The sequence below is a fragment of the Lissotriton vulgaris genome, chromosome 3_2, assembly GCF_964263255.1.
Source record: "Lissotriton vulgaris chromosome 3_2, aLisVul1.2, whole genome shotgun sequence".
Lineage (NCBI taxonomy): Eukaryota > Metazoa > Chordata > Amphibia > Caudata > Salamandridae > Lissotriton > Lissotriton vulgaris.
This window is the reverse complement of record NC_141690.1, coordinates 225,803,270-225,827,085: the sequence shown is the minus strand read 5'-3', so window position 1 is coordinate 225,827,085 and position 23,816 is coordinate 225,803,270. Positions and strand designations below refer to the sequence as shown.

The window sequence follows — 23,816 nt, the reverse complement described above, 5'->3', positions numbered from 1 at the left end:
GTGCGTGGTCGGTGGGTGTTGGAGCAGCTCCCAGGGCAGTCGGCCACCAGGAAGCAGCCCAGGCTGAAGGTGAGGAGCTGAGTTCAGCTTCAGTTGGCTGTTCTTCATCCATTCGGCGACGGCTTTCATATCTTCGTGGAGGTTGGTTTTGGCAGTGACAGGGTCCTTGGTGAGTAAGAGGATCAGTTGTGTGTCGTCGGCGTAGGAGATGATGTTGAGGTTAAGCAGTCTGGCAACGTGGGCGAGTGGGGCCATGTATATGTTGAACAGCGTCGGGCTGAGGGTGAATCCTTGGGGTATGCCGCAGATGATCTTGGTGGCTTCGGATCTGAAGGGAGGGAGGAGGACGCTCTGTGTTCTGCCAAAGAGGAAGGAGGTGGCCCAGTCCAGGGCGTCGTGGAGGCGGGTGCGTAGGGTGTGGTGGCAGACAGTGTCAAAGGCGGCGTATACAGGGGCCTGTATATCAGAGTTCCACTGAGGGTGGTGTTGGGATCAGTGTGGATCTGGAAGTGCAGGTCTTCGGCGGTGCCGAGGGTGTCGTCGGAGTTGGTTGAGATCTTGAGGGTGGCCTTGTGGATGATGGCGATTCCACCTCCTACTCCGTTGGTGCGGTCTCTGCGGGTGATCTTGTAGCCGTCCGGGATGGCTATGGCGATGTCGGGAGTCGAGGACTCGTTCATCCAGGTTTCGGTCAGGAAAGCGATGTCCGGGGAGGATGTGTTGAGCAGGTCCCTGAGTTCGATGGCGTGTTTACGTGCGGAGCAGGTGCTCAGGAGGAGGCATCTGAGGTGGTTGCGTCCTGTCCTGGTGGGAGGATTGGCGGGTCTGTTGCTGGTGAATGTGCAGTTCCGGCAGGAGAAGGGTCCTTGGGTGCACTTCGGGGCAGCTTGGAAGCAGGAGTGAGTTTGACCGGTGTTGAGTGCGTGGAGGGTGCTGGCATTGTAGCAGAGTCGGGCATCGTGGTGGTGTTCGTGGGGGCCAGGGGTTCTGGCACTGGGCGTGGTCCAGGCGAGGAAAGGCTTGCCTTATGCGTGCCAGCGACGCGCCCGCTGCATGTATCCATAAGAAGGGGAGGGGCGCGGGAGGTGGCAGGTGCAGGTTGGATCGGTGGGCGGGGCCGCAGGGGCAGCAGAAGCGGAAAAGCGCGGGCAACACTAAAGGTGCCTGAAGGGTGGGGCACAATACAAGACTAAGTATAAAAGAATAAAACACAACATGCACACAATATGGGGCACAATACAAGAATGAGTACAAAAGAATAAAGCAGAGCGCGCTAACAATATGGGGCACAGGAGTGAAGGATAAAAATTACAGCGAGCGCAGGAGGCAGGAGCAGTTACCGCCGGACGGACTTCTGGCGGACTGCTGGCTCGAACCTAAGAGCTGGGAGGCAGTCGGAAGCGCAGCGTGCAGGGGAGGCTGCTGGGGAGAGTGCTGACCTTGAACCAGTGGTCAAGGCTTCTTGACCAGGTCTGCATTTATTTGCCCAACAAGCTAGTTTCTCAGTATTAACCCCACATTGCCACTCTACTCCCATGCCATGGTGACCCGAATAAGTTAACTCATGGCCCATCAGATTCAGTTCAGACTCGTGCCGACATAGGATACAACAGCCATTATCTCAGTACTGCTAAAATTCTGTATTGTCTTAATACAAAATGGGTTGGACCAGAATCTAGTAGATTCTAAGCTCATATAACCCAGGCAGCTTGGTAAAGCTGCTGATGTGTGGTGTGCATTACTGTATCAAAAATGTCCCAGTGGGGGTCAGCCGAAGGAAAGGGGTGTAGTCCCTCCTTCAGGTTAAAGAGGAGAGCAAGAAGGATAAAAGTTCTCAAATGCCCCAAAAGTCTAACCAAGAGGCGGAGTTGCATACCTTTCTTAAATTAAGTTGGGTGGGTGGGGGTCAGGGGCGGTTACAACGAGAAGAGTGCCTTTGATGCTTGTAAGCCAGGGGTCCACATGGACTGCTACTGGGATGGGCATAAGAATGAATACACTGCCTCCAAATGCCTCCCACAAGAGGACAGTACCAAGGGATTACTAGTGTGATGATTGGGATTTAAGTAGGTCCAGATGAACCCAGGGTATACACGGAAGCCCCTTTAGTTTCCATGGGTCGGGCTGAAGTTGATGCTCTGACCACCTTATATCCAGACATCAGGAAGTGTCGGAAATGTCTTGTCATCAAGACCTGTGCTGAGGCTTTACGGGACACTGGGGGCACTACAACCATAGTGGCTGCCATGTTGGTATCTCCAAAGCAGGTCGTCCAAGGCACTTTCCATGAGACAACCAACGCTATCAATGAGGTGAAGTTTCTCCCATGGCAATTATCACCTGGGAGTAGGGTGGAATGACGGGCCTTAAGAAGGTAGCTGTGAGCCCTAATATACTAGTGGAGTGCTTGCCAGGGAATAACTTGAAAACCTCTGCCTGGGCAAAGGTGGAAAGGAGGACTCTTGCTGAGTTGTTGTGTCTGCTAGCTGCTGACTGTGTTAGCGCTGAACTGCTTGAAGCATTATCGAGTGTTTAATTGTGTGCCCCATCTTGTTGCCAGTTTCACTTTACCGGCCATTTTGTTGTTGTTTGTGCCTCGGAGCCCGTCCCCTCTGCCACGATCCCACCTCCCAGCTGATCCTCCCTCCCACTAACTGCATAGCCTGGCCCTCACCCTCAGTAGCGTTGTGACCGTCCTGACGCTTTCAGAAGCGGTCGCTCCCTGCCTCCCTGCTCCAGTGGTATCGTTGGCTGCTCTGTGCTACTCGTGTGTGATAGCTGCTGCCTGTCTTAGCGCTTAAACTGCTAGAAGCATCTTCAAGTGTTTAGCTTAATTAATAGGCATCTTCGAGTGTTTAGCATAATTTAATAGGCAACTTCGAGTGTTTAGCATAATTAATAGCGCTGTCGAGATAATAGCACTGTTCAGATTGTTAGGCGCAAGCCCAGTTGTTGTGTCTGCTAGCTGCTGACTGTGTTAGCGCTGAACTGCTTGAAGCATTATCGAGTGTTTAATTGTGTGCCCCATCTTGTTGCCAGTTTCACTTAACCGGCCATTTTGTTGTTGTTTGTGCCTCGGAGCCCGTCCTCTCTGCCACAATCCCGCCTCCCAGCTGATCCTCCCTCGCCACTCCACCATCCGCATATGAGAGATGCATTTCCGTGCAGCGTTCACGCGCAGCGGTCGCGCGCCGAAGGTGCGCCAAAGGTAAGCCCGTCTACGCCCGTCCGCGCCTGGCCCGCGCCCAGCGCCAGACCCCCTGGCCCTCGCAAACCGCATTCCACCCACTTAACTTATGACACCGCCACCCTTCTAGCCCTTAACCCCGGACGCACACCGCAATGCTACGAAGCTGCCCCAGGACGTACCCACGGTCCCTTCACCTGCCACTCCTGCAAATTTACCAGCATCAAGACCCATACCAAATCCACTAACCACAAAAATAGCTCCGACTCCAACCACCTGAAGTGCATCCTGATAAACACCCGCTCGGTACACAGACATGCCGCTGAACTCTGGGATCTACTGGACACTACATCACCGGACGTCGCCTTCCTTACTGAAACATGGATGAACGCATCATCAACACCCGACATCGCCATAGCCATCCCGGACAACTATAAGATCATCCGAAAAGACCGCACCGTCCAAACAGGAGGAGGCATCGCCATCGTCCATAAGAACACCATCAAAATCACGACCAGCTCCGACGATATCCTTACAACCGCCGAACACCTCCACTTCCAGATCCACACCGACCCTAGGACCGCACTCAGAGGCACCCTCATCTACAGGCCTCCAGGAACCCGTAAACAATTCAACGAAGACATCACTGACTTCATCAGTCCACATACCCTCGCCTCCGAGAACTACATTCTACTAGGAGACCTCAACTTCCACCTGGAAAAGAAAAACGACAGCAACACCACCACCCTTCTTGACAACCTGGCCAATCTCGGCCTCAAACAACTTGTTGACACCCCCACCCATGTAGCCGGACATACGCTCGACCCAATCTTCACCTCCAGCAAACACATCTCCTTTGATCACACCACAGCTCTTCATTGGACGGACCACAGTTGTGTTCACTTCAGCTACAAAACCACCTCGACCCACAACCCCCCACAACCGATTCCCCGAAGAAAATGGAACAAAATCACCACCGACCAACTCCTCACATCGCTCAACCAAAACCCACCCGCCCTCTCTTCGGACCCAAACCAAGCAGCCATCAAATTCAAACAATGGATCACTCACAGCGCTGACGAATTAGCACCCTTGAAAAACCATCACACCAAACAAGACAGCAAAAAGGCCCCCTGGTTCAATGATGACCTTAAGAAATCCAAGAAGCTATGCCGCACTCTCGAGAAAACATGGAGAAAAAACCCAACCACCGACAACATGACCACCTTCAAGGCAGCCACCCGCAAACACCACCAGCTGATTCGATCCACCAAGAAATCAGCATTCAAGAATCGACTCGACAACAACGCCAATAACAGCAAGGAACTATTCAACATCGTCAAAGAATTCACCAACCCCACCGCAGCCTCAAACAACATCACTCCCTCCCAAGACCTCTGCGATTCGTTATCCTCCTTCTTCTACAACAAAATTGCAGACATACATAACAGTTTCGAAAACAGCTTCAACGTACAATCCTCTCCACCCCCCTCAGAACCTAAACCGCCCTCTAACAACCTCAACGCCTGGAACCCAATCACCACTGAAAACACCATCCGCCTAATGAACTCCATCCATTCTGGCTCGCCAACCGACCCATGCCCCCACCACATCTTCAACAAAGCCGACTCCATCATCGCACCCCATCTCCGTGAGGTCATCAACTGCTCCTTCAACTCTGCTACCTTCTCAGAAAGCTGGAAACATGCCGAAGTCAGCGCCCTCCTGAAGAAACCCACTGCAGACCCATCTGAACTTAAAAACTACCGCCCCATATCCCTCCTCCCATTCCCGGCCAAAGTCATTGAGAAAGCCGTCAATAGCCAACTCGCCGCCTTCCTCGAATCCAACAACTCCCTCGATCCCTCACAGTCCGGCTTTCGAGCCAAACACAGCACCGAAAACGCCCTCATCGCAGCAACAGACGACATCCGAACACTACTGGACAACGGAGAAACAGTAGCCCTCATTCTTCTCGACCTCTCTGCCGCCTTCGACACTGTCTGTCACAGCACCCTCATACAACGCCTCAGCAACATCGGCATTAAAAGGAAAAGCATTGGACTGGATCATCTCGTTCCTAGCTGGGAGAACTCAGAGAGTCCGACTTCCCCCGTTCAAATCAGAGGCCACCGAAGTCATCTGCGGTGTACCACAAGGGTCATTACTCAGTCCCACCCTCTTAAACGTTTACATGAGTCCACTCGCTTCCATCACGCGTCAACACAACCTTAACATCATCTCCTACACTGACGACACCCAGCTGATCCTTTCCCTCACCAAAGACCCCAACACCGCCAAAACCAATCTTCACGAAGGCATGAAAGAAGTAGCCGTATGGATGAAAAACAGCCGCCTAAAACTTAACTCAGACAAAACGGAAGTGCTCATCCTAGGATCATCCCCCTCTGCTGGGACGACTCATGGTGGCCTTCGGATCTGGGCTCAGCACCCATACCCACAGACCACGCACGTAACCTTGGCTTCATCCTAGACTCCTCACTCTCGATGACCAAACAAGTCAACACCGTCTCGTCCTCCTGCTTCAACGTACTTCGTATGCTCAAAAAAATCTTCCATTGGATCCCTGCCGAAACAAGAAAGACTGTCACCCACGCTCTGGTTACGAGTCGACTAGACTACGGAAACACCCTCTACGCCGGAATTACAGCCAAATTACAGAAAAAACTCCAACGCATCCAAAACGCATCAGCGAGACTCATTTTGGACATCCCTTGCCAAGATAACATTACTGGCCACCTGAAAGACCTCCACTGGCTTCCCGTCAACAAGAGAATAACATTCAGTCTCCTCACCCACGCACACAAGGCCCTCTACAAACTAGGGCCCGAATACCTCAACACTCGACTATCCTTCTACATACCCACCCACCAACTAAGATCCTCCAATCAAGGCCTCGCCGCAGTTCCGCGCATCCAAAGATCCACGATGGGAGGTAGATCCTTCCCGTACTTGGCGGCCAAGACCTGGAACTCACTCCCCACCCACCTCCGTCGTACACAGAACCACATCTCTTCAGAAAAGAACTTAAAACCTGGCTATTCGATAAATAATAATCCCCCCTCCCCAAGCGCCTTGAGACCCTCTGGGTGAGTAGTGCGCTATATAAATTCTTGAACTTGAACTTGAAATGTTGGGTCTGACTGAGTGGGTGTACCTGCCACAAGAACCCAAAACTTCTGCCAGGAAAGTCAGGCCTCGAACAATAGCCCAGGTTCCAACAGTGAAGAGGAAGGTCAAGAGGCACTGGAACAAAGATCTAGAGCTCTAAATGGAAGCGATTTTTAACCTGAGAGACCTGACAGAACTCTAATATGCATGGGTCAGGAGGACAATCCAGGGAGGAATTCTGCCAAGCAGAGAAAGAGTGCTCAACCCTTGAAGGCCTACAGCACCGGGCTGAGGTCCAAGAACAGGGGGATACCAGTGGAGGCCAGATGATTTATTGGGAGGAAGCTGTCATGTACATCGAGGCTAGGGACTCAAAACATGAGGATATCAGATGACTGATAGTCCCCCAGCTTTACAGTGTTTTAGCTCATGATATCCGCTTGGCAAGGCATTTGGGGCACACCAAAACCTGGGACAGGTGGTCACCCACTTTTAGTGGCAACAGATATTTGAAAAGGTGAAGTAGTTCTATCGCTCCTGAGGCGCATTGATTTTAGCCTTTCCTGCATGACATTTGGAGCGTTTTTATACCTATTTTAAAACCGCCGTATTTTAACTTTGGGGGGCTGTTAGATTAAGGGAAATTGAGAATACAGGCACTCTGACACTCCTTACACTTTCTCTTCCTCTTCTTTCAGCCCAGCCGCTTTTAATCAACATCACTCGGCGGTGGGCGCCATCTTGAGTGAGGAAGGTGAGGTCAGCGCTCTAGTCGCGCCGTCCTCCCGCCCTCCCATTGTATTTAGGTGTGCCCTTCCCAGCGCTCCCTGCCTTACAGATGCTCTCCCTGGTGAGGGGAACTGGGGCTGCGAACTGCTGAAGAGCTGAGACAATCGCGATCTGAGGCGCATTGATTTTAGCCTTTCCTGCATGACATTTGGAGCGTTTTTATACCTATTTTAAAACCGCCGTATTTTAACTTTGGGGGCTGTTAGATTAAGGGGAATTGAGAATACAGGCACTCTGACACTCCTTACACTTTCTCTTCCTCTTCTTTCAGCCCAGCCGCTTTTAATCAACATCACTCGGCGGTGGGCGCCATCTTGAGTGAGGAAGGTGAGGTCAGCGCTCTAGTCGCGCCGTCCTCCCACCCTCCCTCCTTCCTATATAATGTGTCATCCACCTAGACGGCGCAGCGGGCTGGCGCAGCGGGCGCGCCGGTTGCGCGCCGAAGCCGCGCCTAAGCCAAGCCCGTCTGCGCCAGGATCGCGCCGGGCGCAGGCCATGCTGCCCTAAACCTCCCAGTTCTCAGGTACGACTCCAACGCGCTGCTTTCTATGCGCCCGACAATAGCAAGCCTCAATTGTAATGTCCACCCCCCCACAGACTGCCTCTGGGGCCCTTTCTCCTGCCGTTCATGCGGATGGTCATCCTCGGGACCCGCCAGCCCTATTCCTCCCCTTCCTCCCCCTCCCTGTCATAAGTTGGTCTCCTTTAACTGCGGTCTCATTAATGCCAGATCTCTAGCATGTCATGGACAAGACATCCATGACCTAATTCTGTCTCACGATCTTGACGCCTTATTCATCACTGAATCCTGGCTACACGATGCTTCTAACCCCGACCTGGCAACCGCCCTCCCTCCTGATTTTACCATCTTCAGGCGAGATAGGCCCAGCGGTCGGGGAGGTGGGTTGGCTATCATGGTTAAGAAACTCTTCAGGTGCCACACATTCGATTTGGCCTCTCTCAAGGACTGTGAGAGCATTGGCTTTGTGATCCACATTAACCCCTCCTCCTCCCTATCAGGAGGACTCGTCTATCGTCCCCCTGGGAATGCCACATCATTCCTGGACTCCCTCGCCGAGACTTTGGGATCACTCATGACCCACTATCCCATTTTCACCCTTCTCGGGGATTTCAATCTTCATTTGGAATCCTGCACAGACCCCTGCACCTTTAACTTCCTACACTCACTTGAGATCTTCGGCCTTTCCCAATCGGTCTCCCACCCTACCCACTGGGCCGGGCACACGCTGGACGGCATTTGCACAAACCTGGCTTCCCTAGATGTCTCTCCCCCATTACCGCAAATATGGACAGACCACTGTTTTATTCCCTTCTCCATTAAGACTAAACCCCCTTTGTTACCGCACATCAAATACCCTCCCACCCCCTTTCCCATCAATTGGAATAAAGTAGCCGAGCGCATCAAGCTGAACCCCCAGCTCTCTGTCCCCCCCCCTCCTATCGTGGGAGAGGCATCACAAGACTCTATAAACTTTCATTTGTGGATTGACGGAGTGGTCTCCGCCAACTCCAACCCCACCAACCAAAAATCAGGTCAAGGCAAAAGGAAGCCCAATGCTCCCTGGTACACTCAGGCCCTCACCGATTGTCACTTAAAGTGTAGAGTTCTGGAAAGAGAGTGGAGGAAAACTTACGATCCTACATCCAGATCCATATACATCCTCCAGAGGAAACAATACCTCTCTAACATAAAAAAAGCAAAAAAGGTATTCTTCACTTCAGCTATAGACGCAGCCAACCAGAAAAAACAAACTATCTTTAATATCGTAAAGTCCTTCACCCACCCAAAGGCACTGGCACTTGAAATCCCCCCATCACAAACCCTCTGCGACCAAGTAGCAGATTTCTTCATTGAAAAAATCAATAACATTCATAAGGATTTCCCCCCTCCACCAACTCTCACACAAGATACTGACATACCTATTCCCTCTTTGAATAACTTTACAACAGTCTCTCTGGCACAAACACAAAGGGCCATTTTGACCTGTAGATCAGGAGCCCCTACGGATTCCTGCCCCCCGATTATTCTACACCATCTTATTGAGGTCGTCAACCCGTCAATCAATGCCATTGTTAATGCATCCCGCCGGCATTGTCCCCGCTGAATGGAAGAAGGCCATAGTTAAGCCCCTCATGAAGAAACAAAATAAATCCCCAACTGATTTATCCAACATGCGCCCAATCTCCCTTCTCCCAGCACTAGGCAAAATCACCGAGCAATTAGTTCACGACGAACTAAAAATTTTTGTGGAAAATAAACGCATCTTGCACCCACAGCAATCCGGCTTTCGCCCGGGCCACTCCACAGAAACTGCACTGATCGAATTATCGGACACCATCAAGTTCTTGCAGGATGAGGGCAGACAGGCTGTTCTCATCCTGCTCGACCTAACCGCGGCCTTCGACACCATCTCACATGCCATTCTCATTAACAGAATGCGTGAGATTGGTGTCTCAGGTTCCGCTCTGGCCTGGATAACATCATTCTTATCCAATCGATCGCAAACTGTCTCCTTAGGCCCCTTTCTTTCTGGCGAAAGACCCACCATCTCAGGTGTGCCCCAGGGATCCATACTGAGCCCTCTCTTTTTTAACATATATATGGCTCCCCTTCTCACGTTGATTGAATCCCACGGGATCCTCGTGACTTCTTATGCTGACGACACCCAGCTTGTCGTCACCATTGACAAAAGACACCCTGACGCTGCCCTCAGATTTCAAAATTGCCTTTCCCAAGTTTTTTCCTGGCTTAATCTGAATCATCTTAAATGCAACAGCGCCAAAACCGAAATAATACCCCTAGGCAAAGGCATCCTCTTCTCCCCTAAAGACTGGTGGTCTCAAAAGTCCGAAGCACCCCCGAGTGCGGTCTCCTCAGCCCGCAATCTTGGAGTCCAATTTGACTCGTCCCTCAGCTTCGACGAGCATGTGCGCATTACTGCGGGGTGCTGTTTTAACCTGATCAGGCAGCTAAAGAAATATTTTGACTTTCTGCCCATCTCAGCCAGGAAATCAGTCGCGGTGGCGCTCATCCTCTCCCGGCTGGATTATTGTAATGGCCTCCTAGCAGGCATAAAGAAATCTTCCCTTAAAAAATTGCAAAGTGTTCAACACGCAGCGGCCAGGCTTGTCTTGAAACTCCCCCGTAGGTCCTCGGCCTCTGCGGCCCTTAACACTCTCCATTGGCTGCCCCTCCATAAGAGAATTCTATTCAAGCTTCTTGTCACGGTCTTCAAATCCACCAGGAATACTGGCCCATCTTACCTGACTAAGCGCTTTTTGCGTTACATTCCAACTCGTTGCCTGAGGTCGTCAGGAGCTAACTTAGTTACTGTACCCCGAATAAAACTAAAAACTAAAGGTGGTAAGACCTTTTCATTTCTGGCTTCCAAGGCATGGAATTGTCGCCCCCCCAACCTTAGGCATGCCCCCTCAGAAAGCCTTTTTAGGAAACTCCTGAAGACCTGGATTTTCTCTCAGTCTGACTCATCGGTCCTCGCAGCTATCTGATCCGCGCTCTCCATTGCTGGTTCTCTGTGTGCTCAGCGCCAAGATGCTCCTTCCGGAGCGATAGTCGCGCTATACAAATTTTAATAAATATCAAATATCCTGCACCTCCTGTCAAGACAGGTTGGCAACACACTGCTCCATTGAGCCAGTGGTTGGATGCCTTTTCAAAGGTTGGGGATTGATTTTGTCAGGCACTTAGACCTTAAAACAGCTTCAGGGACCAGATTAATTCTGGTGGTGGTGGATCATGCTACTGGACACCCTGAAGCTATACCTCTGGTGACTGCGCCCTCAGGGCCATTCCTGGTATCTTTACCAGAGTAGGGTTCCCCAAAGAGATCATCCGAGACAAGGGAGAAAACTTCATGACAGCATACTTGAGGCTATGTGGGATGAGTGTGGGGTGACCTACAAGGTCACCACACCTTAACACCACTAAACAAATGAGCTTGTGTATAGATTAAATAAGATTCTGAAAGGCATGATATGGGTTTAACTGAGATACTCCAGTGTAAGTGGGACATGCTACTAACTTGCTATTTATTGCCTTCTTGGTGGTACTGCAGAAGGGAGTGGGCTTCACTCCTTTGAATTTCTGCATGGACACCCAGTTAGAAGTCCTTTAAGTCTTGTCCAAGAAGGGTTGGCGAAACCTCTTAAGGAAGCAAAACAGGACATAGTAGATTATGCGGTAGTCATATTAGATTATGTGCTTGATTAAAGATCCCAAATAGCTGAGTACATGGCAAAGGCTAACAAAAACTTGGATCTACTTAAAAGCTGGTCAACCACTGGTATGGCCGAAAGGCAATGCTGGTGGCATACCAGCCTAGTTAGAAGCTGTGGGTTATGGAGCCAGTAGTCCCAGGGGCTTTGAGAAGTAGACTGGGCCCTGCCGTGTGCTAGAAAAGATGGGTGAGGTCACCTACTAAGCGGAGTTGTTACCCCCAAACGCCTCTACTGAGTGATCCATGTCAACTGCTTGAAACTCCTATTTGATAGGGAGGGTATGACGCTGATGATAGTGACTGATTGAAGGGAGGAAGAGGAATGTGAACCTTTTCCCGATCTCCTGTCCCACAGGGAGTAGTCCTCTCCCCTACACTTCCAGGAAAACAGCAGAGAGAGAGTGTCACCTAGTTGTTGGGCCAGTTTGCTGGACTGTTCTCAATGACACCATGACTGACCCTGTGGTGATAGCTTACCCATCAAAAACAAAATGTATAGGTTGTAAGATAAAAAAAGGACAGCATAAGGGAAGACGTCCTCAAGAAGTTGTTCTTAGGGGGTGATAGAGCCCAGAGTACTCCTTGGTCCACCCCAGTTGTACTGGTACCCAATGCTACCCCTTCCCCAAAGGGGGCACTCCAGACTAGAGATTCTGTGTGGAATTCATGGGACTCCATACCATCACCAAGAATTAATCTCACCCTCCTCCCCAGAGCTGATTAGCTCGTTGCACGCTTAGAGGCTGCCAAATACCGCTGTACTTTTGATTTGACCTCTAGGTACTGGCAGACTAACCTAAGGGGAACCAAGGAGAGATCTGTATTCTTAACTCCAGAGGGATACTTCCAATTCAAGGTATTGCCCTTTGGATTGAAGAATACCAATTCCACCTTTCAGAGTTAGTTCAACCAGCTTCTGTCTGGGCTGGAAACCTTTAGTGTGACGAATCTACAACACACTGCATTCCACCTGGCAGGAGTAACTGACCCATCTTAAGGCTCTAGGTCCTGCACCAGGCAGGAGTGACTATCAAAGGCCAGCAAGTGCCAGATAGGGCTAGCTAGTTGACGGGGGACATGTGCAGCCTCTCCAGTCCACGTTGGCCCATGTAGGTTAGGGAGCCTCCAAAAGTCTGAGACTCTGGTCAGAAGTCTTCTGGATCTGACGGGGTCCTACAAGAGGTTTAAAGGCTATGGCAACATTCTGAGTCCCCTGATAGAGGGGATGTCTTATAAGCAACCCAAGAAGTTCATATTGACTGAGGTGCATCAGAAGGCTTTTGACACACTGAAGGCGGCTCTGTGTACTGCATCCATCACCAAAGCACCTGAATTAAGCAATGAGTTTGTGAGTATTGAAGCAGTACTCAGTCTCCATGACAACCTACAACCAGATAAGAGCCTTCATCCATTATCTACAGCCCTCAAGGGACAGGAGCAGCTGCAGGGCCAAGTCCATGGTGGATAATATTTCTGTTCTCTTAAAGGTGGAGCTTTAGTGTGAGCACTAACTAGAAGACCGAGCAAACTTCATTTTCCAGAATTCGAAATCTTTCTCATGTCATAAGGAAGTTAATTTTCAGTTTTTTTGTCTGTTCTTTCCAGTTGGGAAGTGACGTGACCGCCCATGTTTAGTCATGACACCACACCACTCATGTTTTTCTCAGATGTTCTCAGATAGATTTTCTCACATAATCTGTTTGAAATACTCCTTAGACCTATTTATAAACTGATTTTTTTTAATCTGGGCCATATGGTTCTGGTCGGGTACTAAACAGGAAAGACTCATTAGTACTCCTACCTTAAAGGATACAGGTAAAAAAAGTTAATAATGTGCCCCAGAATACATAATCCACTGCATCCGCCATGCCAGTATTTTATGAAAGGGTAGTGAGCACCCATAGAAGGACTATGGCATACAAAATTAGGATGTACCTCCAGCGGCTTTACAAATTGTCAAACCCATTGGGGTGAGGGGAGAAGCAGTGCATAGTACACCTTTCTGGCAATCAGGTACATCTTCAACTTTCTTCTTTTACACATGGCCTTCAGCTCCTCCACAATAAGATCAGGCAGGGTAGTCAAATCCACCTTCATGTTTCTCAGAAAGACTTCAAGTATAAAAAATGAACCGAAACAAAATTTAGAAAAATCAAAAATGACCCAATAAAATACTGTATACTTAAAGATCAAAAGTGAAATTTTGCTGTCAATTAAATTTAGGGATTTTTTATTTCAGCTTTTAAAACTGAGCAGTCCTACTAAACGCCGTTCTGGACCCTACAGCTAAACAATGTCAGAAAATGAATTATTAACTGAGGTGAAAGGTAGTCCACCACAAGTAATAAAATCAAAAACCTGTTATGTCCATTCAAAGGTTTCAATAATTTAAACCTTAGCTCAACCCCTATGGCACAGAGCAGACAGGCGTAAATCAGAGAAACCAAAACAGTCAAAAGTTAAAAACACAACACAGTAGAAATCTGACTCCAATTTATGAAACTAGAGGAAACTTTAATGAGTACATTGACACCAAAATATAGCACCAATGATCTATGGACGCGGCAGATCAGATCCTTAGTGCAATGGGAGGCCAACCGCGATGGAGCTCTGGTCGGATAAAAAAAAGTTAATCCTTCCCAGCGAAAGCCTTAAATTCAAAATGTTTAAAAATGTTACTAAGTGTCACTTCAGAAAAGGACTTTATCGATTTTTAAGAAGAGAAATACTCCCAGAGTGGGCCTCTGCTGAAGCTGTAGCCACTGGCGTGGAACCGAAGGCCAGATATTTGAGACAGAAACTTTGGAGTATTCGCACTAAAATAAGAATGGGACTTAGTGATTTTTTCAAGGGCGGTGGCAACCTGGAGTGGGAAGAAGCTGAAATTCAATCCTATGCTGTTGTCCTGCCGTTCAGATACTTTTATCACAGGTCCCCTGAACCTCCGGAGGAAAAGTTCTCAAACAATTCCAAAGTTTCTTGTGGTTCTGAAACAACTACAGACGTGTACGTCTGTAGTTGTTTCAGACTATGGCCCCCTAAACCTAATTGAGAGCATTTAGGAGACTCACAGTTTGTCAGACAGAGGCCAGTCCAGGTTCAGATGGGCACTCCAGGAAAAAGGCACTTGCAACTTGTTCTTTCCCTTTAGCCACACAGGTCAGCCAAGACACTGAGCAAGTCCAGACCTTCACGTTCTAGACAGCAAGCCTAAATCCTTTTCTGATCTTCCACACAAGAAAGTGTTCTGAGGATGGTGCCTTGGGGTACGACATTTATGCCCAGTGGTAGGTGTCCCTTGGCATTCCCTAATCAAGGAGGTTAAAAGTCCCAGGGGTTAACCCTACCTCCTTTTTCAGCAGTTCCTGTTTTCCCTACTGCAAACAGTCCTGAAGTGCCATTCAATCTCAATATCCAAGATGTAGAAACCCTTCCCCCCTTTGTGCAGAGATCCTGGGCGCCAAAATAGTGGTGTGGACAGGGTAATGAGCAGTCCCCTCCCCTGTGGTCAATCAAAACCAGTTCTGAGGGCTCCTTTCCTCCCATTGAGTTTGATGCTAGTTTAATGCATATGCACTTGATTCTGGATAGGAGTGTCCCAGTGAACAGTCATAAACCCTGCAGCACCAATCTAAGAAAGAGAGATCACCAGGCAAAAAAGGACACTTTCTCACAGGGGGTAGTAACTAACTTCCACTACGTAGGAGGGTACATCGTTGAACCCTCTTTTCTAGTAAGTAGTGAACTTTTCTAGTGCACCACAGTAGATTCACAGATTTTACAGTTCACTTGAGAAAACCAAAATGCAAGCCAGGAAGAATGCAACTGGGCAGTTGAACAGATGTTTTCAAAGCTATGCTAGAACATCAGCCCCAAGACACCGAGGGTTCAGCCCAATTCCATTTCCTAATCTATCCTTTGTAATGGGTGTACCCCTTTCAAAAAACACACCCCCTACTACCCACTTGCGTGCTAACAATGGCTCTGTGTTTCATTTTTTAGAGTGCACCGAAGTTGAATTTAACCTCAGAATGTTCCAAACCTCAGACAGTTTAAATAGGACTGACAAAACAATTCTTTTTTTAATCCACAATCAAGAGGAAGCAGATACATCTCACATTCAGCAATGTGCCCGATTATGCCACCTTCCTCATCAAGGTTTCATAGACTGTGGCTGCCTGACTATGAAACCAGTCACAAGATGGGAGTAGGAAGCACCTCTGTAAAGTTCTAAAATGAATAAGCAAGGTCTAAAACGAGAGACTTGTTTCAACTCTGTTTGTAACAAGCACGTTACTCCTTTTCAACACTCAGTCAGCCTAAAATTAGATTAGTACCTGATGCAACATACACATTGTAAGAAATCTTTTGCGGAGGCATATATAGTCATTCATTCGCATTCTACTCCAGGCCATCTCAGCTAAAATTATCAATTTCACAGTTTATACTTAGGAGCTACATAGGCACTAGGAAACAAAACCAGCAAGTGGCTACTTTAGAAGTGAAATGAGGGTGCTGTTGGCCATATGATAAATACAGGCATCTTTCCAAAATCAGCAAAACGTGGGATCACCAGAAATCGCCACCCAGGAGTCGCACCCAATTATTCTACTGTTTCAGGTAAATTAGTCTAAGGATCATGAAGTGACAAATTAAAACTACTCACCTTTCCATATCTGAGGGATCATCGCCAAACGATTGTCTGTGTCTAGAGCCTGAAGGAGATCCATCATGCCCCTCGAATTGGGGTAGTAGAGCTAATGGACAAAACATGCACATAGATTGTTATCTGCATATTTGCAGCATTAGATTAAGCAATTCCTAGTTGTAGTCCGGCATCTCCTTACCGAAGGTATCAGCTCCCGGTACCATTTTAACACGACATCGATATGCTCCATCAAGCAAAGTAAATTAAAGAACCTTCCACTAAAAACAAATAAAAGCCAAGTATAAGATAAGTGAAAACTGCAATATTATAACTATATTTTAACAAGTACGTAACCTGCAATATTTTTTAAGTGAACAATACGCAGAACAGTGAGACACTGAAAAAAAGGGTTGTAAGGTTGTATAGTCACTTCCTTACATCAAGTAACATCCTCTCATGATGTTTGAACATCGCCAGCTTGTGGCAAGTAGAGAAAGTGGTAACTGCAGACTGACTCATGGATGCCTCACCAGGAAGTTGAGCAATAACTACCAGCCAGTACAACTATTTTTTTTTTTTTTTTTAGACCAACGGTCCCATATTTTATTTAATTTCACAAGTAATAAGCCAATAGATCATACAATGTCATATAAACTTCAAGCATTACCCAGTCAGTAACATTTTCGACATGTTGGTCACATATATGTGAAAATAAACAGTAGCCAGAGAATATGCATTAGTCCGCAATTATCAGTACCAGGAGAAATCATGGGTTGCAGTGCCTGCAGCGTTCATCACTGCAGAAGGACCAAGGTGGTCATGATAGCCAACAATGTTCATCCTAGACTGCGTTCCCTGGTTGGCACGGATGAAGTCAAAGATAGGAATCACATCCCATTTTGCCATATAATGCACTGGGCTATAGTCTTGTGATCGTGGCAATATTCAATAAACATAGTAGGAAGAGCAAACGGGGCGGGGAAGATTAACATCATCGTGAGCACAGCAGAAACAAGCTAACCGCCCATCATGAGAAACAATAGGGAATTAAAGAAAATAGGAGAGAAAACACTTCAACAACGATCGGACTAGTGCTAGCATGTACAGTAGTGTATCAGTGACCCTAACAGCGTATGTAACGCCATATGTGGACTGTGCGGGGGCGGGAGTGGTCGTGGATTGAGAGTTGCTGCGGCCAGAAGGCGGTGGGGGGGAATGATAGCCAATGGAGTTTGCTGGGTGTTACCCCAACGGCTGGGGGGGGGCACGGGGGGGAAGTGGCATGCTGGGGCGGAGGATGACTGGTCTATCACTACTCCATGACGAGGCGGTCATGTAATGCCAGCCTGGGTACAAGCCAGATGGTATGCAGTCAGGGTAGTGTCCCACTCTTGGGCAATTGGGTACATACGAAGGTCCGCTGTCTCCTCCCTGTGCAAAGACACACTCTCTGCGCTAGCCCAGTAGGCAAATGAGCAACGCCAGTCTGCAGGTCGCGGGGGGGCATTATTTTTCCAGCGTTTCGTGATGAACCGCTTAGCCGTAATGAGCCCCAGGTCCCAGAAACGTGCCTGTAGTTTGGACTGCTTGGTTCTCTTGTAGAGTCCCAGCAGGCATACTTCCCACGTCTTGGGGAGGGTATCGCCCGTGGCCGCCGCTAACGTGTCAGTGACCGCCGACCAGTACATGGTGAGGTGAGTGCAACTCCAGAGTGCGTGTAGCAGGTCCGAGTTCAGGAGTCCGCACCTGGGACATGTCGAAGAGGCGAGGCCAAAGTAGCGGTTCAGTTTGTCCGGGGATAAATACGCACAGTGTATTATGTAATATTGGATAATCCTAAATCTCGCATTGCGAGGAATGTTCCTTGCGCCAGCCAGTACTGCGGCCCACTGTTTGTCCGTCCATTCACTACCCCGGTCGGCCGTCCATTTCTCTCTCAGTCGTTGGGAGGAGAATTGAGTATGATAGTTCAGCGCCTGAGCCAGCCAGTGCACCAGATGGGAACCATCGCCCATCACATGTAGGTACTGTATGAGCATGTGTGTGGTCGGCTCGTGAGTCAGGTCCCCCCATGTCTCTGTCAGCACTCGGAGAAGCCTCGCATGCGTCAGAAACTGTCCCGCTGGCAGACCGGCGTCGGCGGTCAGAGTCTCGAAGGACAGTAGCTCCCCATCACTATACAGGTCACCTAGTCCGTCCAAGTCCGCCGCAGTCCAACTGCGTAGCACGGTTGAAGACAGCACGCCATTTCCCCAGGGGGTCCCCAGCAGCGGCAGGTTCGGGGCATATAGTAATGTGCTTTTGGTGAGTCGGAGGCTTCGCATAAAGCAATGCCTTGCGACAGCTAAATGGATCTGGTTGGGGGGCCGGCCCCGTGTCAGGGGGTGGGAGAGAGTCAGCACCTGAGTTGGGGACAAGGTAGTGTCCTCCGTGGCCGTGTCCATCAGATTCTTACCACTCAGCCAATAGGCAACCCACTGCAATTGGGCCGCCAGGTAATATAGTACCAGCCAGTACAACTATAACATAATGCAGGATTAAAGCTGGTAATTCTGGAAGGTTCTTACACTGTATAAAGCTGAATGCGTCAAATGACTAGTAACAACATTACCTGAAATCCACAATGCACAGGTGTAGGCAACTGGGTTTTTGTTACAGAAGTACCTCAACTGTTTGCCTGGGATTCGATGCAACTTTGACTAAGTGCACTGGTATCCTGCTAACCAGATCCCCAGTGCCAGTGTTCTTTCCCCAAAACAAGACAACTGGTCACTTGAACACAAAGTGAGCAGACCTTTAGCACCTCGAAGTACCAAATAAATGGTACATCTGGTAACCAGGGCATAGGTACTACACGGGGTCCCTAAGAGCTGCCCAGCTACCATATGGCTTCACTGAAACCTATGGTGTTTGGTATCAAAAAACTCGTATAAAAAAAACCTCACAGTGATTCCAGTGTTGGATTTATTAATACATGCACCAGGAGGGTACCTTAGAAGTACCCCTTGAAACCAACCAGTCCTCTAGTGTTCTAGCTGACTGGGCCTGACCAACCTGTCACCACAGATGAGTTTCTGAACCCCAGGGGTGAGAGCCCTCACTCCCCTTCACCATATAGTTGGCCTGCTAAACAATACTGTTTGCTGGAGGTTTTTTTTAAAATGATTTTCATAAATGTAAAATACCACAAGTATGAAAAAATCTTAATATTTCTACCTATGTCAGTTGTGCCCCATTATCAGTGATTAATTCCACTGGATAACCTTCTTCTCTAAAAATATCCTCCAACGCTGATGGTGTTTTTGTCACAATCTCACACAAACATTACTACAACCAATTTGGAATTAACATCCACCATGACAATCGCAAATCTCAACTCAGTGACACAAGTTTATCCTCAGTAGGAAGCTGGCTCTCTATATAGTGCACCAAAACGAGGTACACTGTGTAGAGAGTCCAGGCTACTCTTATTGGTTTCCAGAGGCACAAGTAACAAACCCAAATGCTCTCTTTTGCCATTGAGTGGGCAAACAGTAAAATCTTATCGGAGGGTAGTGCTAAGCATTTGTTGTACTCACAGAGGCAATAAATGAGCCACAGTCCAGAATAAATCCTAGACCAATTTAGAAAAATATCATGTATTTTTATATAAATTTCAACACCAAGAACTTTAGTATCAAGTAAGTACTTTTCGAAATATTGTCACATGTAAGTAAAATGTTCACTTAAATGTGTTTTTATGCAGTAATGCTTTCCTATGGGAAAAAGGCATATACTGCATACAATGACTTGGAAGAGGTTGGCGGTGGTCCCCTTCAGGTGGTAGGGGCTCAAGGTCCAAGGAACCACCAGCAGTTAGTCTTTAGCTGCTCTGGACCGTCGAGTGCAGAGGTTCTGCTCGGGTTGGTCGCTTTGTGCTCTACACCAAAGGAGAGAGGGGAGGCCACCTAGAAAAAGGCTGCAGAGGGAGACTTGGGAACAAGTCCAGGTGCAAGGAAGCATAGTCGGCGCTCGGGTGCGGAGTGGTTAGGTCAGCTGGGCTTGTGCATCATGGGCACTCACGACTGTCGGTCTCCCCGGTTGAGGGGACAGAAACAGGTCAGCTGGGCCACTCCTAAAGTGGGTCTTTGCGGTGCTGAAATCCCTTGACGGCTGCTCAGTCGTGGAGTCCGAGGTCAGGATTGGGCTCAAACAGGTTTTGGTTGCTACAAAGGACCCTGAACCCTGGGTATTGGTGCAGTATGGCTCCAGTTGGTCCTGGCCCCTTCTCACTTGGTGTGCAAGGTTTGGACAAGGCCTCTAGTTGCACATCCGAGAGGGCTTTGTTAGACAGGAGAAGTGGCTTCGGATGTAGTGACACCTGGCTGAAGCACCTCAGTCAAAATATCTCTGGAAAATGTAAATTATATCATATTCATGTCCACCAGAAAAGGCAGATGCGAAAAGGGAAAAATGAAAGAGTTTAGCTGCAGTATTGCAAAACGTGGGGGAGAGAGATTATCTACACATGCGATGGAGGTCTCTAAAAAGGTGAGAGAGATTAGAAGGAAGCAATTAGGGGAAAAAGGGGTGGGATCAGGGTTTGTTGGGTAGTTCACTGACATTCAGTCAGTCTATATATTAAGAACTAGCATGCAGCAACAGCTGCGGTGAAAGACAAAAAGATCGATTACTCTAGGAATAGGAGTGGGCAACATATGTAAGGAAATTGGAATGTTTGTCATCAAGACAAATCATGGAGTCATTTTCTCCCACAGATCGTTCCAGTATGCCAAAACAACTGAATACCCTAAAACAAAAAAAAAACACTCAGAAGATATCAACATCTGAGTTACTGAAAGCCAAGTGATCAAGACGGTGCTTTACAGTGGTCCTAACATCATGAATGTCAATTCACCAAAAGGCCAGGTACAGCAGAAGTTTCATTACTCATCATTTGACCTTAGAGTTCACTCAAACACACATCCTTACACATAGACACAATCACACATAAGCAAACTCACCTGCAGCAGGCAGGCAAACAACATACATTTAAAAGCATTTTTTATGTGCTTCTGCTTTTCGGGAGGGTCATATTTCAGGTAATTGTAATCAATTTCTTAATTCCACTAATAGTGAATAATATACTATTATACACCATCTGTGCAAAAAAAAACAACATTATACAATAAACAAGATTGGGGCCCCAAACAATGTCCCTAAGGAAGAGATGCCACTGTGTTCCTGTCACTGATTTTGTTACCTCTGAGGCCAGGGATCGCACATGAAAGCCATGGGTCACAGGGCACAGCTGTGACCCCTGGCAACCCCTAAATGATGTCCATGCCTAGCATTAAAGTGCATAATTAGGGCATAGTGGGAATTCCTAGGCGGCATGATGTCATTAAAGTGAACCAGGACTGGGTCAATCAGGAAGTGATGCAAGATCCCAAGAATGTTTAATAACTATCAAAATTAGACAAACTAGACAAAAGGAAGGGATTGTCATGATCATGATTAAGGCTCCTTGTTTTCTGTTTTTACAGATAAATACAGACAAAAAAGCATTTTCTTATCTGTATTTATTTTTAAATGTGGATAAAAACAGAAATTGGGTGCTGTTTGAGTGATTCTAAATACACTTTGCCTTGACTGCCAGGCCAATAACTGTGTGGATTGATAGGTAAGGGGGTTAAAAAAAGGAATTTTAGTAAAGAGGCTTACACAGTAGTAGAAATGCACAGGGCTGATACAGAAATCTGCATATTTTCATAAAAGGGCATACATTTATTTTCGGTGGGTGTTTTTTTAAACTTTATTTACCATTTTAGTACATTACAGCGATATGAACATGTACGCTCACTGTCATTTTTACATTATCGGAATCCCACAATGATGCTGCCTATATGAAAGTCAATGTGCCGATTAACAAAGGGGAAAGAAGAGAAACGATTCACATTTTTAAATACAGTCCCATTGGGATGTCTGTGCATCAAGAGAATAACTTTCAGCTCCAACTGCCCAGCACCCAGTCTTCCAGCAAAAAGATAATTCCAAACGAATGCACATAATCAAACAAAACTAACTTAGGCCATTCGTATAGTGACATTTGGAAACAGGCGACTATACTGCACAAGGTTGGGACTATAACCTGTTCAAACTGAGAATCAGTAGTTCGGCGTTTGGCTCCAGTGTAAGCCCTAAATGGCCCTCAGATGTCTTTAGGACATGAGGTGCGTGGCAATGTGGCGGAATAAACTTCGCTGTTGGGGTTGCAGAATGCTAGGCTGTTCAGCCAGCTTTGTACCGTCGGAACTGTTTTACGGCCCCAATGTGGTGTGATTTCCCTTTTGGCCAGCAGAAAAATAAGGGAGACAAACCTCCGTATTCCTTTGAGGAGTTTACCACATAGCCTAATAATGCAATATCAGGCCAGGGGATAAGAGTCAATTCAGTCATGTCTCCCAGTGTCTCGTATATAGACTCCCAATATGACAATATTTTGGGACATGTCCACGTGAGATGGACGAAGTCAGAGTATGGAGGATTACATTTACGACAAATGTGCGGTCTAGACAGGTCAATCCTGTGGGATCTGGCCGGGGTGACGTACATTCTGCGCAGAAATTTAAATTGGAGCAGTTTATGTTGGTTGTTTAAAGAGACTTCTTTTGTTACTGTACAACATCTGGCCCATTGGTCGTCTGTGATAGTACGTCCTAAGAGTCTTCCCAGTCTTCGTCAATCTTGTTGTCCGTGACCCGAATGGTCTCTAAGTGTGCCTTGTATAATTTAGATACGAGGTGTAGGTGTAACCCTCCCTGACTCTCGATGACTATCGAGAGTGGGGTGAACCAATCTGGCTCAATGGGAAAACCGGGCAGCGATGCCTGCAATACCGAACGGATTTGTCCCATGATGATGCGATCCATGAATGCGGTGTTGCGGAAGGGTTCCTCATCCGCTATTGAGAAGACATGTCCATTAGGGAACAGGTCCCCAGCTTTAGTGATGTCAAATTTGGCCAATGTGCGCTGCACCAGTCTCTCCCCAGTGATAGGTAGCCAGCGGGCATTAGGGATGGTTAAAGCTGATGAATATAGCGTGGAAATGCCCGTAATCCGCCTCAGTTTCTTCCAGGCAGAACTAGTAGTAGAGATTGTCTGTATGTCGTTGGGGTCTCTAGGTATGCCCTTGGGTACCACTGTTGACAGCTTCTCAGGCAGTACGAAGTCAGCCTCGGAGTGGAGAAATGGAATCCTAGCGTCTGGGTGGAACCAAGCAAATGCGTAGCTGCATAGGGCTGCTAATTAGTATAGTAGGGAGTTGGGTACACCAAACCCCCCTCTCTCATATGGCAGGGTCAGTACTTGCCAACGCATGCCCCCCAGACCAATCCAATAAGATGGGAGGGTAATGTTAAAAAGAAACTATTCGGGAGGAATATAAAAATTTGGAGAGTACGACCATTTTCATTATTGCTATTCTAACCAGCGATGGATAATGGTAAGAACAGCCATCTCTCTATTTGAAGCTCGAGGGCGCTAACTGCTTGACCGTAATCGAGGCGGAGGATATGAGCTATGTCTAAGTGAACATGTATGCCCAAATACTTCATGGAATCTGTGCACTATTCGAGGGGGAAATCATACTCCCACTGCAGCGAGCGTAGGTTAAGGGGAAAATAACTGACTTGCGCCAGTTGATGCCCAGGACAGAATGTTATCCAAATCTGATTATTTCGCTAATAAGAGGCTCCAGGTTAACATGAGGTTCCCTAACAAAGAATAGTGTTGTCTGCGTAGAGTGAGACCAATAGAGG

The 23,816-nt window shown here is 47.8% G+C and overlaps 1 protein-coding gene across 1 annotated transcript in view; it reads right to left on the bottom strand.

The window, feature by feature from the left end:
• PTCD3 (pentatricopeptide repeat domain 3) overlaps window positions 1-23,816 on the bottom strand; it is a 185,949-nt gene that overhangs the window by 50,290 nt on the left and 111,843 nt on the right. Inside the window, exons 18-19 of the mRNA XM_086964253.1 lie at window positions 16,215-16,293; window positions 16,034-16,124 (exon numbers count right to left, since the gene is read on the bottom strand). Coding sequence (XP_086820379.1) covers window positions 16,034-16,124; window positions 16,215-16,293 — 170 coding nt within the window. The remainder of the gene's footprint in view (window positions 1-16,033; window positions 16,125-16,214; window positions 16,294-23,816) is intronic.